The 18,778-nt window shown below is 39.3% G+C and overlaps 1 protein-coding gene and 1 long non-coding RNA gene across 8 annotated transcripts in view; both read left to right on the top strand.

Moving 5' to 3' along the window:
* Positions 1-11,123, top strand: part of LOC107562748 (protocadherin Fat 1-like) — a 104,485-nt gene extending 93,362 nt beyond the window's left edge. The window contains exons 21-29 of one of the 7 annotated variants that reach the window (XR_001606028.1): positions 514-970; positions 1,069-1,222; positions 2,166-2,276; positions 2,858-3,504; positions 3,622-3,759; positions 4,950-4,992; positions 7,200-7,259; positions 7,673-7,708; positions 9,649-9,693. Coding sequence is in view for 6 of the 7 variants with exons in the window: in XM_016247451.1 (XP_016102937.1) it covers positions 514-970; positions 1,069-1,222; positions 2,166-2,276; positions 2,858-3,504; positions 3,622-3,759; positions 7,673-7,708; positions 9,649-10,328 (2,223 nt within the window). In the remaining variant the exon portion in view is untranslated. Of the gene's footprint in view, positions 1-513; positions 971-1,068; positions 1,223-2,165; positions 2,277-2,857; positions 3,505-3,621; positions 3,760-4,613; positions 4,675-4,949; positions 4,993-7,199; positions 7,260-7,672; positions 7,709-9,648 lie in introns of those variants that run through there. The other 6 variants (XM_016247453.1, XM_016247452.1, XM_016247451.1 and 3 more) reach the window with 6 other exon arrangements.
* Positions 11,124-15,737: 4,614 nt separating this feature from the next.
* Positions 15,738-16,438, top strand: LOC107562736 (uncharacterized). Its single transcript, XR_001606025.1, has 2 exons — positions 15,738-15,852; positions 16,408-16,438. It is a non-coding gene; the product is annotated as an uncharacterized lncRNA (long non-coding RNA).
* The last annotated feature ends 2,340 nt before the right edge of the window (positions 16,439-18,778 follow it).

The raw sequence follows: 18,778 nt of genomic DNA, 5'->3' as shown, positions 1-18,778 counted from the left end.
TTAATCAATCGGCTGATGCCAGAATACTTTAATATCACACCTGAAGTACTTCACTGAGTCATCTTTTTGGCTGTTTAAAAATAACTGATAAACTGCCTACTCAGACATAAATTTTTATAGGCACACATTTTTGGCCGTCATAAGTTTGTTTTCTGTCCAAAAATGGGGCTTACACAGAATATGCCTGTGATGCCCAAAATGTGCAAAAAATAGCATGCCCAAAACAATGCATGTGCTTTAAATTGACCTTGGTTATCTGTTTAGGTGACTTAATAGGTTTGGAGAGAGCCTCCTTTATATATTTATGCATACAACATACAACTTAATGGTTTGCGTGAGCTTATATATTTTTTTGTTTTGATATTTTATATTATTTTATTTTAGAAATATAAATATATAATGTCAATTGGCTAAATGTGGATTTGAGATACTAAATATTTGAATTGACTCCACATGTTTGCCATTCTTATATTGAGGCAGCATGAAATACAAAACTATCTGTGTGTGTTTCAGATTGTGAACGGCCGCCTGCAGTACACATTTGACTGCGGCAGTGGTCCTGGTGTGGTGTCTGTGCACAGTACCCAGGTCAGTGACGGACAGTGGCACACTGTCTCTCTTGAGGTAGATGGTAACTATGCTAGACTGGTCCTAGATCAGGTCCACGCTGCGTCTGGCAAAGCTCCGGGAACTCTCCGCACCCTCAACCTGGACACCAGCATGTACTTCGGGGGTCATGCACGGCCAACATCCGGCTCAGGAAGACTTGTGGTAAATGGGCTGCGGGGTTGTCTCGAGGGGATCGTGTTTAATGGGAGGGAGCTGCCGCTATCTCAGGTTCGAGGAGTTCGCTCAGTCCTGGAGGAGCTGGTCGAGGCGGCTGCCGGTTGCAGCTTGGCTCCTCCACTCCAGGGCTGCTCCAGTAACCCCTGTACCAATGGAGGCACATGTTCATCACTGCCTAACGGAGGTATGTTTGGCCATTTTTGGTTTGTTTTTGATTGTAGTCATTGCAGTTCAGTCAGATATAGGACTGAATAATATGCTTTGCTCTATTGTGTGTTGTAGGGTATTTCTGTAAGTGCACCGCTGCATTCATGGGCACTCACTGTGAAGTCACTATCAGCCCCTGTGCCTCTAATCCCTGCCTCTATGGAGGCACATGTATCCCACGAGGAGGAGACTTCTACTGTCAGTGCAGAGGACAATACTCTGGCCAACGGTGAGAACACATGCACTTGTAACCACAGACGTTATTCTGACACTGAGCAATACTTTCATTGTACCTGCAATCAAATGATGTGAAGTCTCTGTCATTTTTAGTATATGTAGGTGCAAATTCATTGCATTATCTACAGAACAGACATGCTTCAAATTTGACCAGAAAACTTTTCTTATTTTAAAAAGGTGTTCAGGTACATTTTGTATTATTTTTGAACATTAATATTTCATCTTTTTTGATAACTTTGATCATTCTGACCATGTGCTATCTTTGTTCGAATAAAAACAATTTTGATAGTTTGTGCAATGACAATCATACACTTTTAAGAGTGGATTAAGTGCCCAGGTATTTTTGGGATAAATGTACACTGTCTGAATACAGAAATATACAATCATCTCCATTATATGACACTGTTATGAATGTCTAATTTTCATTATTTTTTTTATTTTAAATGTTAAATCTCTGATTTGTTCCCAATACTTTTAATTGAAATTTTACATGGACCTTATAGCATTACACCATGTTCCTCTGTCTAATTATTTTTAAAGTTTGATATTTCATTAAATTAGTTATTTTTTCCATTTTAATGACATTTTGTATACTCCATGTGTAGGGCAAATAAAAGTAAGCTCTGTCAATATTTTCATAAATTAAACTTCATTAATATTCATGGTGTGACTCAAACTAAAGAAAAATACTTCAGAAATCCATGCGGCATTCTCAGTAATTCCTATTAAATTGGAAATTTAATCAGAAGCTTTGGAAGGCGATGTGATTGATAATCAGATTTAATTCAGTAAGACAGAATCCATTTTCTCTTTGAGAAATTTCTACTGCAATTAAAAACTATCCAAACACAGTTATTCCTATTTAAAGTTTATCTAAAGTTGTGCATGTGTGAAGCTTCTGAATGACATTTTGGCTCTTTGTAATTTTCTACCAGGTGTCAGCTGGGTCCATACTGCACAGACAACCCGTGTAAGAACAGCGGCAAGTGCATTGATAGCCTGGATGGTCCTGTGTGTGAGTGTGAGCTGGGTTTCCAAGGAGACAGGTACATCCTTTGACCCATCTAATAAAACTGAGACTTGATTGAATAAGTCAAACATATATTAAATGGGCATAATGAAAAGCTTCTTTATGAGATGCTACTTCTCTTGAGATGATACCTAGATGAGACTTTTTAAATGAAAAAAAAATATTTATATTTTCTATTCAGCAAGGATGCATTAAATTGATTAAAAGTGACAGATTTCCATTTTAAGTAAATGCTGTTCTGTTGAATTTACTATTCATTGAAGAATCCTGAAAAAAAGTATCATGGTTTCCACAAAAAATGTTTTATTAGAATTAGCATATTAGAGTGATTTCTCAACTTTCATGGGATAATGGCTGCTAAAAATTCAGCTTTGACATTACAGGTATAAATTACATTTTAAAATATATTCAAATAGAAAACAGTTATTTAAAATTGTTATAATACTTCATAATATTCCCATTTTTACTGTATTGTTGATCAAATAAACACAGCCTTGGCAAGCATTAGAGACATCTTTCAGAAAACTTCAAACTTTTGAAAGTGTAGACTGAATATGCAGCTGTGTATTTACAGTACATGCTTGTATGTGTGTTTAGATGCCTCAGTGATGTAGATGAGTGTCTGAAGAACACTTGTGGCAATGGTGGTCACTGCCAGAACACGTACGGCTCTTTCAACTGTAACTGCTCTGCGGGCTACAGTGGGCAGCATTGTGAACTCCGTTCCGAAATCCGCAACGAATTTGTCTCCACCTCTTGGAACATCGGCCTGGAGGAAGTAATCGGAATCGTCGTCTTTGTTGCCAGCATCTTCCTTCTCGTCATACTCTTCGTCGTGGTTCGCAAGCGCATTTGCCGGCGCTCAAAGTCCAAATCTGACGATGACGACAAGCTTGGTGTAGGCACAGGAGCCTCGCATGCCTTCCTCCATCGGCCGTACTTTGACTCCAGACTCAACAAGAACATTTACTCCGACATCCCGCCGCAGGTCCCTGTACGGCCCATCTCCTACACTCCCAGCATTCCAAGCGACTCCCGCAACAATCTGGACCGCAACTCGTTTGAGGGCTCAGCCATACCAGAGCACCCAGAATTCAGCACATTCAACCCCGATACAGCGCACGGGCACAGGAAGACGGTGGCTGTCTGTAGTGTAGCACCTAACCTGCCTCCTCCCCCACCCTCCAACTCCGTGTCTGACAGTGACTCCATACAGAAGCCCAGCTGGGAATATGACTACGATGGTATGTACAGAAACCCATCCGGAATCCGAATGTCATGCTTTTGACTTGTAAGACAATCTATTTTATGGGCTCCGAAAGTGAGGGAAAGTTTGTGTGACAGTTTTCTTCTCCTCACAGCTAAAGTAGTGGACTTGGATCCGTGTCTAAGTAAGAAACCGGTAGAGGACAGCGCCTGTCATCCTTACAACACCAGAGGCAGCATGTCTGAGGTCCACTCTCTCAGCTCCTTCCAGTCCGAGTCATGTGACGACAATGGTATGTATGGAATAGAATGCATTTGCTTTTACTCATTTTATAGATGACTGCTAGATCATAACCAGCCAGTTATACTACAGAATATATGTGAAATACTTCTGTGACAGATATCAAAATGATTTATACAGTATGTTTCTCTGTAAACTAGATGAAAAAATATTATTATTATTATTATATTATTGAAAGAATACTTCTTTAGCAGACAATAAAGGCTATGTTTGGAATGGAAACACCTAGTGTACTTTATACTGTGATACATACTGACAGTATACAACAAATGCTGTGTATTAATTTAAACAAAAATTTTTGCGAAGAAACAGTTTTTAGAAAAAAAAACATTGTTAACCACACCTGCAAACTCTTCTAATTCAAAAATATATTTATTTTTATTTCTATAACTATATAAAATAGTTGACTGAAATGTGAAGCTTATCATTTTATGAAAATGTTTGTTTTTTGTCAAAACCTTATTCTTACAAGGATAGCATATACATTACAGTTGTCTTTTTCCACCAGTCCTGTGCCGCACACTGTGACACAATCTTACTCGAGCTTGATTGATGTTTAGTTATCATCTCATAAATAAACCTGTATCTGGTATTACTTCTGTTCATTAAACATTCTACATACTGCACAGTACATACATAGTGTAGAAACTTCACTAGTATTCTATTCCAAACATAATCTAAATCTCTTGCATGTTCTTTTATTTATTTTTTTGTTTTGTTTGAACATCTGCTAACCTTGTCTGTCTTTATTTTACTGATGTAACCGAGTGTAAAGGTTGATATGTTTTTGGGTCATGTGTTATGTCGTTTCTCTCTCTCTTCCTTATTGCTGCACTGGGGCTTCAGCTCCCATTTGGATCAAATCTCATCACAGACACCGAGCAAGGTTTTAAATAGAGGCCTGCTCGTAAGTGAACACTCGCCCACGGTGGAAGGAAGCGATCACTAAAGGCCCTGCGAAATTCTCAATGCATAAAAAGAAGAAAGCTTGTCTTCCCTCTAAGCCCCCTCGTCTTTTTCTTTTGCCATTGCCGAGAGCAACTTCTCATAAGTTTTTCATCATTTCAAGGCAACATCTGAGAATGAGCTATATAGTATCTTTATTAGTTCTCTGTGTGAAATTCATATTTTGGATCTTTTCTCATCTTTTTTTCCCCTTCCTTTCTTTGTCTCTTAATGAAGCCAATGGATGGTTGAAGACATCAGCTCAGAGTGTAAAAGCAGGGTATGAAAAGTACACATGATGGGTCTCCAGCACACACAACACAACGTTTCTGTTGATCCTGATTACTGTATCTGAAGGCCTTTTCACATGACTTATGACAGAACTGTGTGGAACAAACTGTCAAGCTATAGCATATCCATGCACTATTTTGCGGTCAGGTCAAACCTTGTAACAGTACTTCAAGTACAAGTTTCAGCTTTTCATTGGCTGATCAAAGCAACAAATGATAGTTGTGTTGAGAAATGTATTGAAACTAGGGATGGGTCAGGATGCCAGGATGTTTTATTTTAGTATTATTTATATTTATAGTATTTATTCATATTTTGAATTAGGTTTGTTTTTAATTTTCGTTTAATGTTAAGTTTATCTTTTAGTAATTGTATATGCTTTTGTCATATTTAATCTACATATTCCTATTTGGCATTATTTAATTTCAGTTTTAGTTATTATTTCAGTAGGTTTTTAATCTAAAATAATTAACTTAAATAAAATATAGTTAATTACAAAAAAAACTATTTATATTTTTAGTTAGTAGCACTGCAGAATGGTTATCTAGCCAGTTTATCCATTGCCTATTTATTTTTTATTTTAGCAGCATTAGTTTAATTCAAACAAAAACTTGTGTGAAAACGAATGCCGAGTTCACACTGCACGATTTTCAAACTTGTCGGATCGCCGTTGTTTTCACACTGCGTGACTATCTGGGGTAGCATTCAGTTGCTGCTGTGTTCATATTGCACGATGGATCGGCGACTTCACACTGCATGACTTCGCAATAGGAAGAATCGCCGACAGCTCTGTCTGGTCCGCAACACATGAGAAGTGATAAAGAAATAACGCGAGAACCCGCGTGCGTCAGACCGGAGTTCTCCAGCGAGACTGTAATTATTAAAAAATATATATAGCCCGCTATTTGTCTGTGAGCTGATTTCCAGCTACAAGGAGAAAAAGAAAAACAGATTATGGAGGAGGGAGATGCAGGGAACAGGGATTGGGTGTTCTGCAAAGAGAGTTGGAGTTAAAAAATTTTGCAGTAACTGTTATGCTGATGTTGTGACTGGTCAAGCAAATGTTTGTGCTTGTTTCTGTATGATATAATTGTTCATATATCTATTAAAATACTGATTTTCTGGTCTATAACTCCTCCCCGAGCTTCCCTCAGCCCTGTATCTTGGTCTCTCATTGGCTGTAGGTCATCGCCGATGTAGTTTTCAGTCAGAACTCATTTCACACTGCGTGATCGTGAATCGCCAAAAGCTCCAGATATTTAGCATGCCAAATATTTTGCGGCCGTCGGCGACGATTCCCTCAGATCGCGTCTTTGATAATTCACACTGCGTGATTGTCACTCGCGTGTCACTCCGATGTCGAGCATTTGTCGGCGAGTGAAAAATCGGGCTAATATCGTGCAGTGTGAACTCGGCATAAGAGAAGTTACATCTCAAATTCTGTCGCTGCTCTCCAATCAATGAATGCATTAGCAGCGCTGAACAATCGTGTCTGAACCTGCTAGATGATTTTTCAAATGTCATTTGACCTGACATGAGTCATGTGAAGGGGACTGCAGTCATCTAACCATTGACTCTTGACCCTCATTTGACCTTTTCAACCCACGACCTTGACCTAACAGCTCCCCCACTGAATCTCTGATAAACACTAATGCATTATATTGAATGGATTTTTCATATTTTCTTATGGCCATGTACCCGTATATTCCTCTAAAGAGTGAACCCTGCTTCTTTCATTTTTCTCCATCTGCTGGTTTTGGTTTGGGGCCAGAGAGTGTCTTTGTTCTCTTTTATCTTTGAGAATTTTCCTGATCTTTCCTTTCATCACTCTGTTAATGTGTGTAATCATGAGCACAACATCAGCCGTCACTCCCACTGTCCTTCACCAGAGCTCAACCCAGACGTGTGCCTTACCGACACAACCGAATCCTTCTGCCATTAACCCATCCCTTAGATCACACCCTTGGCAGAAGCCAAAATCCCATAAATCCAGTTAGTATCTGTTGTTCTGACAGTGCCAGTCAATCAGTTCAAATCCATCAGTTTTGTCAGATGTCAGAATGCAATGTCTCATCGTGAGAAACGCTTTTGTCTCTGTTTCCTCTCTCCCTTGCAATCTTGCCTTCCAGTGTTTCTTTCCTGTAATGTTTACTTCTGAAAAATTAATGTTAGATTTCTCTTATCTGCCCTTTTTACAAGCCTCCCTAGTGACAGTAATCCACCTTGTCAGCTCTGTTGTTGACTCGGTGGAGAAAGAAGGTAGTATTTTGCTGCTTCAATGCTGATTATTGGGTATCTGTGTCGTTAGCGTTTGGTGATTATTAGGTCTCCAAAATGCCATTTTCTTCACCTAAATTATATCTACAGAGACAAAGAAATTAAAAATGACTAATCACATCTTAAAAAATTCGATCAAATGCCTCATTAGCCAATCAGGTGCCTCATTTGATTTCAGTGGCACATGATTGTTCAGCTAATTTGAGGTGGAAAATTGCAATCTTACCAAGACTGATTTCACCTTCCCGCCATGTTTCTGTGCAAGCAAATGGCATGAAGATCGTGTCATACCCTCATGGTTCCCACATTTGTATCCACCTTGTCCTGCACTCTTTTTATCAGACATTTTCTCTAACTCTCTTTTCTCTGCAATTCTGTTTGCCTTTTATCTAAAGAGTCTTTCTCGGCTCATGAACACAAGAACCCAAGAGGTGATTTATTTTTATTTTGTACAATTTGCCTGAAGCCTTTCGATTCGATTTTTTGTTTTATTTTGGCTTGGTTACGCCCTTCAATATAACAAAACTCTGCATGTCCACAAAATCTGTGACAAAAATAGTGTCAAATTAACTCTCCTTTTTCAAATCAACTCACTACTTTTGTTATTTAGAAATGAATGGGGCTTGTGCAATTTTTGTCACAGCTTCGTGTCATAAAAAGTTTTTGTGTGTGTGAGAGAGTGTTTCCAGTCTAACTTGATGTCATCTCTCAAAAATTCCCTCAAAATCCATAATAATAACCAGAAAACACTCTGGCTAATAATATAATGTGGACAAATGGATCTTTGAAAGCATTGACTAACTGTCATGTTGTCAAGGTTGTTTTGTAAATCCACAAACAATATACATATTCAGAGTTAAATGTACATGTGTGGTGTGTATATTTGTGTGCACTCCAGTAATATTTGTGCTGTGCTGAATGATCTGTATTGTGCTGGTGTGATACTGACGTTGCATGCTGTTGGTTTTAAATAACTTGGCTGGTATTAACTGAGTGGTTTGAAGTCAATTCAACTTCTATTCACAGAATAAATTGCAATTGTTACTGTTTAATATAGAAACAAGTGCATATTATTGTACATAAAAACGTCCTGATGATGTAACTTAACATTAGTGTAATACAAGTTATGGCAGAAGCGTTAAAAGAAGGGATTGATGGCTAGCATCGTTTTATGAATTTCCTGCTCAACTTCTGTTTTTTATACTACTTTAACTCTTTCCTGCCAAACACAGAATTTTCTGTTATTCATGAGACAACGCTTCCCGGCCAAACACAGAATTTTCTGTTATTCATGAGACAACGCTTCCCGGCCAAACACAGAATTTTCCGGGTTTCCGTGTTCTTGTTATTATACACTAGGGGGTGCTATTATGCACCTCCTGGATGAGTTTAGAATCACTTAATCAAAAACACAGATAAGGAAGACGCAGAAACGAGTGATCTCATATGTAAGCATATGAAAAATAATGCGATCATCAACAATAAACAGCATATACCCGCCAAACACGGAATTGTCCGTTATTCGTTAGACAACGCTTCCCCGCCAAACACAGAATTTTCTGTTATTCATGAGACAACGCTTCCCGGCCAAACACAGAATTTTCCGGGTTTCCGTGTTCTTGTTATTATACACTAGGGGGTGCTATTATGCACCTCCTGGATGAGTTTAGAATCACTTAATCAAAAACACAGATAAGGAAGACGCAGAAACGAGTGATCTCATATGTAAGCATATGAAAAATAATGCGATCATCAACAATAAACAGCATATAAATGAAAACTGCCTAATGTTATCGAGTGAAATGTCAATCCAGGAAGTGGTAAAGGACTATGCAAGCTTTAGAAGTGCTGATGGAAGCGATCTACTGCATCTTTGCTTTGATAAGAGTACTGAATATGATCCAGATGTTTGATAAAAATGCGATTTTCTCAGCTTTTTGCTCAAAATGTTGCTTTTTTTATGAAACTACATTCAAATATTTATAAAGAAGAATGTTTGAAGCTAGAATAAAACAGATTTTGTTGTTTAAAAGTAAAAGTATTAAAAGTAGAGGGTCTGTTTTTATTTTGATATATTGCATGTTCAGATATTCATACAACAAAATATTCTAGGGGCCATGAAATTTTAGTCAAAATCATTAAAAATGCTGGCGGTGGCTGGCAACTTTTTTCAAAAACGCTGGCAGGGAAAGAGTTAATATTAAGTAAAATAGGTTATGAATGCCATTTTCAAAACCAAAATGGACCTCTCTGAAGTTGAATTGACACCAGCCTTTTTTTCAGTGTGTAACCTAATCTAATCATAATATTTTTTGTTGTTGTTGTTCGTATCTGTGACACGGTGATATTTATTATTATTTTTGTCCGACAGGCTATCATTGGGACACATCTGACTGGATGCCGAGCGTTCAACTTCCTGGAATCCAGGAGTTTCCTCATTATGAGGTAGTGGAGGCCCCACCCACCCTTTACAGTGATCCCGCCCTGCTGGACACGGACTACTATCCGGGCGGATACGACATCGAAAACGACTTCCCTCCCCCACCCGACGACTTTCCGTCCCATGATGACCTGCCCCCTCCTCCGCCCGTGCCGGTGTACGGAGAGCGCTACGACACATTGCAGCCCGCCACGCGAGCGTTAAACAGTACCCCCTCTAGTCCCAGAGGGTCCGGAGTACGCCAGCGCCCACCCTTACCCCAACTCTACAGCCTCACCCAATTCCTCCCCCACCACCATTACTCATCAGACCCCGAACCCCAGACCAACCCCACCAGCACCATCACATCGTCCTCCACCGGAGGATACCGGCGCGGAGGATTCCCGCTGGGCTACGGCTGTGACTTCGATCCCCCTGCTGCTGATAACATGTCGCTGTCGCTCTACACGTCCACGGCGTCCTGCTCGGACATGTCCGCCTGCTACGAGGAGTCAGAAGTGATGATGAGCGATTACGAGAGTGGTGGAGAGGAGGAGGGAGCACAGTTTCAGAGGCTCGTCATATCGCCACTGGACTCTCAACATCAGCAGCAGCAGCATACTGAAGTCTGACACTGGATCCAGAATATCAAAAGTGCCTAAATGAAACCCTGCTACAGGAGACTGTGTGTTCAAACCATAACCACACCACATACACGGTACACAAACGTAGTCTTACACTTAACGAAAATGCCAAACATCCAAACGCACACGTTGTATACATCTGTATCTCACTCGAGAGAGAGGTTTTGAAAAGACTTGCTTAAACATGAGTTCTCTTCGCTAGCTCTTGTGGGCTGTTATTAATATTATTATTATTTAACAGTATTGGGGAGAATATTAGACTTGGCTGTGCCATTAAATAATATGTTGATCATCATGCATAAGATCATGCTGAGATGTACAATTTACACAGAAAATATAACTGATATATTGTCATGGATATTGGGAGAAAAGCATAATTTCAATCATCAAGGTGATATCTGTATTTGTATAGATATAACCATGCAAACTGATTTTTTTATATACAAATCCTCATTCATTTGTAATGTAAATTTGAATGTACAGTTTTGATTTCAAGGTTTAATAGGTTTTTGTAGATATGTTTAGCTTTTTTTCCCAAAAAAGAAAGACAGGAACAAGTAGTGTACCAACTCATGGTGTGTCATTATCAGCCTTACTGTATGTTCATTCACAAGCAATGAAAAAAGCATAAGAGAATCTTAAAAAAATAATAATTAAAAATGTCAAGGTTGTGAATGTGTGATCGTCACAACACGTTCATTTCTGAAAGGATATCTACATATTCTTGTGATGTGTTATGTTTTCTTTTTGTTGTTGTTGTTGTTGGAATATGAATTTTGTATAATGTGAATAATATGAATTTTAAAACACTAAAGCAACCAGCTTCTGGGCTTACACAGCTCTTCTCTTTCTTCCACAGTGTTTCACATACAGTTAATTGTTGCACACAAACAGCCTTCAGAGTCATTTGGTGTCTTACCACCACCAAAGACACTTATCCACCATACTGAGCATGTAAGCCCTGCACTACAGTTCCACTGATGAGCATGATGAGCTCTTCACGGCCCTCCTCGCAGGGCAGTGGTGGGCAATAATGGAGGTGGAAGATCTTTTGTGCTCATCATCTAAGAAGAAAGAGTGTGGGGACCTCACTTCAGGCCAGTGGTGGGGAATAGTGGAGGCCCCGCAAGGAGCACCTGTTACTCCTCAGTACCAACAGGGAGCACTTGTGCCTGCCAGGTCCCCTGAGGAAGACCAAGAGGAAGTGCCTATGCCAGGCTCATTCCCTGAAGCGGCACTAGTGCCCACAATATGAATTTTGTATAATGTGAATAATATGAATTTTAAAACACTAAAGTAACCAGCTTCTGGGCTTACACAGCTCTTCTCTTTCTTCCACAGTGTTTCACATACAGTTAATTGTTGCACACAAACAGCCTTCAGAGTCATTTGGTGTCTTACCACCACCAAAGACACTTATCCACCATACTGAGCATGTAAGCCCTGCACTACAGTTCCACTGATGAGCAGGATGAGCTCTTCACGGCCCTCCTCGCAGGGCAGTGGTGGGCAATAATGGAGGTGGAAGATCTTTTGTGCTCATCATCTAAGAAGAAAGAGTGTGGGGACCTCACTTCAGGCCAGTGGTGGGGAATATTGGAGGCCCCGCAAGGAGCACCTGTTACTCCTCAGTACCAACAGGGAGCACTTGTGCCTGCCAGGTCCCCTGAGGAAGACCAAGAGGAAGTGCCTATGCCAGGCTCATTCCCTGAAGCAGCACTAGTGCCCATCTTGGGCCAAGAGGAAGCACCAGTGCCTATCTTGTCCCCTGAGGAAGCACTGGTGGCAGATGGGTCCCCGCAGGGAGCACCTGTGCCTGCCAGGCAGCAACTGAAGGGAAAACTGAAAATTCACCAAAACATGAGACTTTCTCTAACAAGGGATGCCATCTTGACACCCTTGCCACTAAGGCCCCCAAAGGGACCACCACCAAGGCCTGTCAAGACTCCAAAAGGAGCACCAGTCTCTGCCTCATCCCCTGGAGAAGCAACTGTTCCCACCAGGTTCCCAGAGGAAGCCCCAGTGCCCGCCTCAGCCCAAGTGGAAGCGCCAGTGCCTAAAGAAACACCAGTGGCCTCCTCGCTTCAAGAGGAAGAATCGGTTTCCACCTCATCCCTCGAGGAAGCACTCATGGCAGATGGGTCCCCACATGGAGCACCTGTGCCTGCCAGACACCGATTTAGGGGGGAAATGAAAGTCTCCGAAAATATGAGACTTTTTCTAAAAAGGGATGTCATCTTAACACCCTTGCCCCTAAGGCCCCCCAAAGGGACCACCACCAAGGACTGCTAAGACTCCAAAAGGAGCAGCAGTGCCTGCCTCATCCACTGGGGAAGTACCTGTGCTCTCCTTGTCCCCAAAGAAAGGGCCTGTGCCCACCTCGTCTCAAACGAAAGCATCAGTGCTTGCCTCGTCCCAAGAGGAAGCACCAGTCCACTGCAACTGCTGAGGACGTACTTGTTCCTGCCAGGTCCCCAGAGAAAGCACCAGTGCCTGCCTCGTCCCAAGAGGGAGCACCTGTGACCACTGCATCCTCAAAGGAAGCACCTATGCCTGCCATGTCCCTCAAGAGATCACCAGGACTCTCTGTGTCTCTACAGGGAGCAACCAAATCCACTCTGAAGAGGCCGTGCCCATGGAGCACTGGAGATTTGGTAAGTTCCACCTATATTTCATTTTTACTTTTCAGATACGTTAAATAAATAAATAAATAACCTCTCTATTTCAAATCCTTTGTATTATTTTCCATTAGAAGTGATGTTTAGATTTTGTCTCTCATTACATGATGATGTCTGTTCTTTCAGCAGGAAAATGCAGATGTGGTTCAGCCACCTCCACACAAAAAGTGTGTGAGAAAAGACCCCAGAGCCTCCCCAAGTTTCCAGCACACCATGAAGAGGCCATGCACTGAAACATCTGTAGGTCACTTCTGTCTCTCATTTCTACTTTTCAGATTTATTAAAAAAAATAATATCTCTATTTAAAATCCTTTAAAGGGATAGTTCACCCAAAAATGAAACTTTGATGTTTATCTGCTTACCCCCAGGGCATCCAAGATGTAGGTGACTTTGTTTCTTCAGCAGAATACAAACAAAGATTTTGAACTCAAACCGTTGCAGTCTGTCAGTCATATAATGGCAGTCTATAGGCTCCACGGCTTTGAGAGTCAAAAAAGCATACACAGACAAAACCCAATTAAACCCTGCGGCTCGTGACGATACATTGAGGTCTTAAGACACGAAATGATCAGTCTGTGCAAGAAACTGAAAAGTATTTATATCATTTTTTACCTCTGATCCACCGCAATGTCTGAGCGCGTTCACAACATCCGGCACGTGACGCGTGTACGTGCTCTGGCATAGTAGACATAGATTTATACAAGTAGATGCCTCATTAGTGACTGTTTCTATGGGCCGCAGGAATCTACTTATATGTATGTAAGTAAACATCAAATTTTCATTTTTGGGTGAACTATCCCTTTAATGATATGAAGTGATATGTCTTTAGATCTTGTCTAAGAAACTCTTATTAAACCTGCCTGTGCAATACATTATGATGTCTGTTCCTTCATCAGGACAGTGAACATGTGAATCAGCTCCCTCTGCAAAAGAAGCAACGTGTGGGAAAAGGACCTAAAGATACTATAAAATGAACGAACACATTGTATATATGAACAAATAAAATGTAAAACAATACAACAATACACTTGAATGAACTGTGGTTTTATATAAATATTTTATGTCAAAATAGTAAACTTTAGTTTCAATATTATAAATATGGACACAGTAAATCCAAACCACATTTATATATTTTTTTATATTTGTGACCCTGGAGCACAAAACCAGTAATAAGTAGCACAGGTATATTTGTAGCAATAGCCAACAATACATTGTATGGGTCAAAATGAACGATTTTTCTTTTATGCCAAAAATCATTAGGATATTAAGTAAAGATCATGTTCCATGAAGATATTTTGTAAATTTCCTACCGCAAATATAAACCTAATGTTTGATTAGTAATATGCATTGCTAAGAACTTTAAAGGCGATTTTCTCAATATTTTGATTCCAGATATTCAAATATTCGTATCTCAGCCAAATATTGTCAAATCCTAACAATACATCAATGGAAAGCTTATTTATTTAGCTTTCAGATGATGCATAAATCTCAATTTCAAAAAATAGTTTTTGTGGTCCAGGGTCACATTTCTAAAATGACAATGAAAAGAGGCAAGGCATCATCAGAATATGCACGTGTTTCCAGAGCCACATTTTATTTTATTTATTTAAATGAAAACATGTCAAATGGTTGTTTAGCACATAACCGATAAAGGCCTGAGTGGGTAACCGAGTAAGCTCTCATGTGTAAGAAGCCATCTATCCAGCAGAGGGCGATATTGTAGCGCAATAGACCAGGGCAAAGGCTTCGAAGTACTTGTAGTTAAACATTATCATATAAACCAGGCAAAAGTAGGAGGAAGAAGGATAAATATTGCAAACAGGCGAAAAGAAGTAGTATACTCAAGGCTGAAATTAAGTCATACTGGATTGAATGATACATTGCAGACAACAGGGAAGAGTAATGGATTATGTACAAGATGTCAAACCAAGGAAGACGTAGAACATGTTTTGTTTAGATGCAGTAAATACCATGAATACAGGCAGAGATGACAGGAAATGGGAAATGGCAGGAAACCCCTTTGTGTTTTTTTAATTTTTATTTAAGTATACCCCAAGTAAAGTATCTGCCAAGTCCCTTTACACACTCCTGTACAGTAGGTGGCGATATGCAATAATTACAAGTTGCAAAAGCCAAGAAAAAAGAAGAAGAAGTACTGTAGTTGCAACAGAGTTGCCAAATCCGCGTATTATACGCGACTTTGGGCTTCTTTTTTTGTAAAGTTGCGTGAAAAAATCCTATTTTAAAAAATATGGTTGCTTGTTAGGAAAACCTGACAAGCAACTTCGTTTCTTTTCATTTATGTTCACTGTATTCTCCAATGCATTGATTGACACTCTGTCTGCACACAGTTAATAGCCAATCAGTGCAAAAAATATGAGTGCTGTAGCCTAATTTGTCAAATATTCTGCCCCCTCCGCACGCAATGAGGAATTGAAGAAAAATCATGTTCAAAAAGAAGGCGCGTGACGCTGTAATCCAAGCGATGATAGTAGTAGACGTAGAGGAGGGGGATGACTTTTTTCCTTTATAAGGTAGCCTAATTTTTTATTTTTACAATGTTTTTGTAATTTATTAATTATAACGGGCTGTTCAAAAAAAAACAAGAAGGCCTATACTAATGCTAAGAGTAGATTTGGTTCGAATAGCCAATATTAATAAATTATCAAAAAACAGTGGGCTTGTATTTGAAGCTGCGTTTGCTTATTTGTCTCGCGAGAGTTGGCAACAGTGAGCTAGAGGTGTAGCCTGAGTCTGGATGCTTGAGTAATCGCTTTGTCGTCGGAACCTTGAACGTTGCAAGCTTCCAATAACAGGATATTTTCACGTATTTGGTAAGCATCGACTTTATTGTTTTCAAACATTTAGGTTTTAAGTGTTGTGTTTGGTCAGTCTTCACTTGTTGTCCGTTTGAACATTCATAAGCAGACAAAGAAACACCATGCATAGCTTTAATATTTTTTACAGATAAATAGACACGCTGTATTGCAAGAAACACTTTGAATTTCACTTGTGCACTGGCGTAATTAATTTTATAGACATTCAGAGTTCTCAAATGTGTTATTATGTTCATCCTGCATTAGCAGGGCACGTACTTGACCTTGCTTACAACGGCTGTCTTAAAACCTCCAGAGTCCACACCTCGAGTAGAGCGCGTTGTGTAGCGCTGTGTGAACTCGCTTGTTTGGAACACACTATCTAGAAAGACTACTCGGAGGTTTTGGCACACAGCCATTATGTGAATTATCTTGCTAGTTTTCACTTTGCTCATTGATATATTGCAGACGCTGCATTTATAAAGTACACTATACCCAAGTCTTTTTTTTCTGCACAGCTGTTAAAGAGTGGTTGTGACGTCGACATGTGTTGTGTTTTCTCCTCTCGTGCAGCTTCTCATTGGCTGGTCGAGCGAGTCGACAACAACAATACAATCACCCATCTGGCGTGCTGGCGCGGTGATCATTCTGCCGAGAGCCCGTCATAACGCGCTATACGTCTCCAGATACAACAGAGACGAGTTTATTATCTTAAAAAGAGTGATCGTTAAACGTTTGAAGATGAACAGCGACTGCGTGGACGCGCGGCGCCAGGACACAACAGAGTAAGATGATCTTGACGACTGTTGCTATGCAGCTGTCGGAAGTGATTGACAGTTCAAAACAAAAACAGTATTGAATTCACTAACACTTGCTTTTCTTTTTGTTACCATGTTGTTTACATATGTAAACTGACTTGTTCCTGCTTGTTTATAGCATTTAGGCCTAATAACGTGAATTTAACGTTTATTATTTGTATTAAAAAGTGTGACCCTGGACCACAAAACCAGTCATAAGGGTCCATTTTTTTTTATTATACATCATCTGAAAGCTGAATAAATACGCTTTCCACTGATGTATGGTTTGTTAGGATAGGATGCAATATGTGGCCAAGAGACAACTATTTGAATATCTGGAATCTGAGAGTGCAAAAAAATCAAAATATTGAGAAAATTGCCTTTCAAGTTGTCCAAATTAAGTCTTAGCAATGCATATTACTAATAAAAAATTAAGTTTTGATATATTTACGGTAGGAAATTTACAAAATATCTTCATAGAACATGATCTTTACTTAATATCCTAATGATTTTTGGCATAAAATAAAAATCGATTATTTTGACCCATAATTTATTGTTGACTATTTCTACAAATATACCCGTGCATTTTAAGACTGGTTTTGTGGTCCAGGGTCACATACTATATTTAGTCCATAAACTTCCATAAACATTACAGTCCAAAATTAATAAAATATAAATGAAAGGAAAGAGTAGGCCCACACAAATCGGTCTACCTCTTATATTAATCATTCGTATTAAATAGTGTTTAACCCTTTGATGCACAATATGGGTCTAAAGTGACCCGACTGAGTTTCTTTTTCTATATCTTTGCAAGAAATTTATTTTATCATTCAGAATTCCAGGAATTCCTCAATTAACTTGTTTTTTGATCATCACAAATCCTTATTTTTATTTTGTATTACTTTTTGAATAAAAATCGTTTTTGTATCACTACCCCTTTAATGCACAACATGGGTCTAAAATGACCCGTATTCAGTTCCTATGTTCAGTTATGGATGATTGTTCCTTTGCTGAATCTCTGAAAGAAATGTTTTTCTATCATTTATTATTCCAGATATGTGTTTATGTGTTCCATTATATGTTGTTTTTGACTTCCACAAATCATTCTGTTTATTTTTCCTTCCTTTTATAAACAAACACAGTTTTTCCTTTCTTTAATTTATAGGTTTCTATATGGGTCATTTTTGACTCATGTGTAAAATTGATGTTGAAATACAAAAACTGTGTTTTGTTTTATAAAGTAAAGAAAGGACAAATAAACAGAATGATTTATGGAAATCCAAAAGATATTTGAATGAATACCTGGTATAATAAATGATAAAATGCATTTCTTTCAAAGATTCAGCAAAGAATCACTCAGGCATGATTGGAAATGAACATGGGAAATGAATACGGGTCATTTTAGACCCATGTGTGTAAAACTGATGTAGAAATACAAAAACTGTGTTTGTTTATAAAGGAAATAGTTTAACCCTTAATCAAAAACACAGGAACATGCTAATCAAGGTCTAAGGGTTACTAGACAGCTAAAGGCAGGTGAGTTTTTATCAAGGCTGGAGCAAAACTCTGCTGGCTGTGGCTCTCCAGGACAGATGTTTTCCACCCCTGGCCTACACCTTCACTGCACAACACCCTGATTACATGGGTGGTGTGACCAATGCATGATGGCTATTCATCAAGGAGCTGGTCAAAGAGCTTGTCATGCCACATATGAAGAGGTTTCGAGGGCACACCTCACCTTCAAAACCATGTTACAGAGGCAATGGGAAGATGTGGGATAAAAACGAAACACAGTCACCACCCGGCCACAGGTATACATCAGGCAGGAGGGTCAATAGAAGAGGAAGAGGAGCAGGATCTGGTGTTCAGTGTCAGGCTTGTGTGCAAAGTGCACAAACCTTTAGTTGTCATTTGTGAGGCATATAAGCACTGACATAACAAATTGAGATAGCGCTGTACCTGTGTGATTGTTTATTTTGTTAGTTTTATTTTCATCTATTCGGTCACATTCACTACAATTCACTACAGTTGCTCTACATACAGTTAAATTTCAGTGTTATCGGTTATCAGTGATATGTGTATGTTATGTGTGACAAAGTGGCAAATAAACATATTTCAAGTGTTAAATGTGTTGGTCTAAATAACTG

The sequence above is a fragment of the Sinocyclocheilus grahami genome, unplaced genomic scaffold (assembly GCF_001515645.1).
Source record: "Sinocyclocheilus grahami isolate Dianchi unplaced genomic scaffold, SAMN03320097.WGS_v1.1 scaffold836.1, whole genome shotgun sequence".
NCBI classification, from domain to species: domain Eukaryota; kingdom Metazoa; phylum Chordata; class Actinopteri; order Cypriniformes; family Cyprinidae; genus Sinocyclocheilus; species Sinocyclocheilus grahami.
Note: the sequence above shows the minus strand (reverse complement) of the source record. Positions and strands in the feature narration are given on the sequence as shown.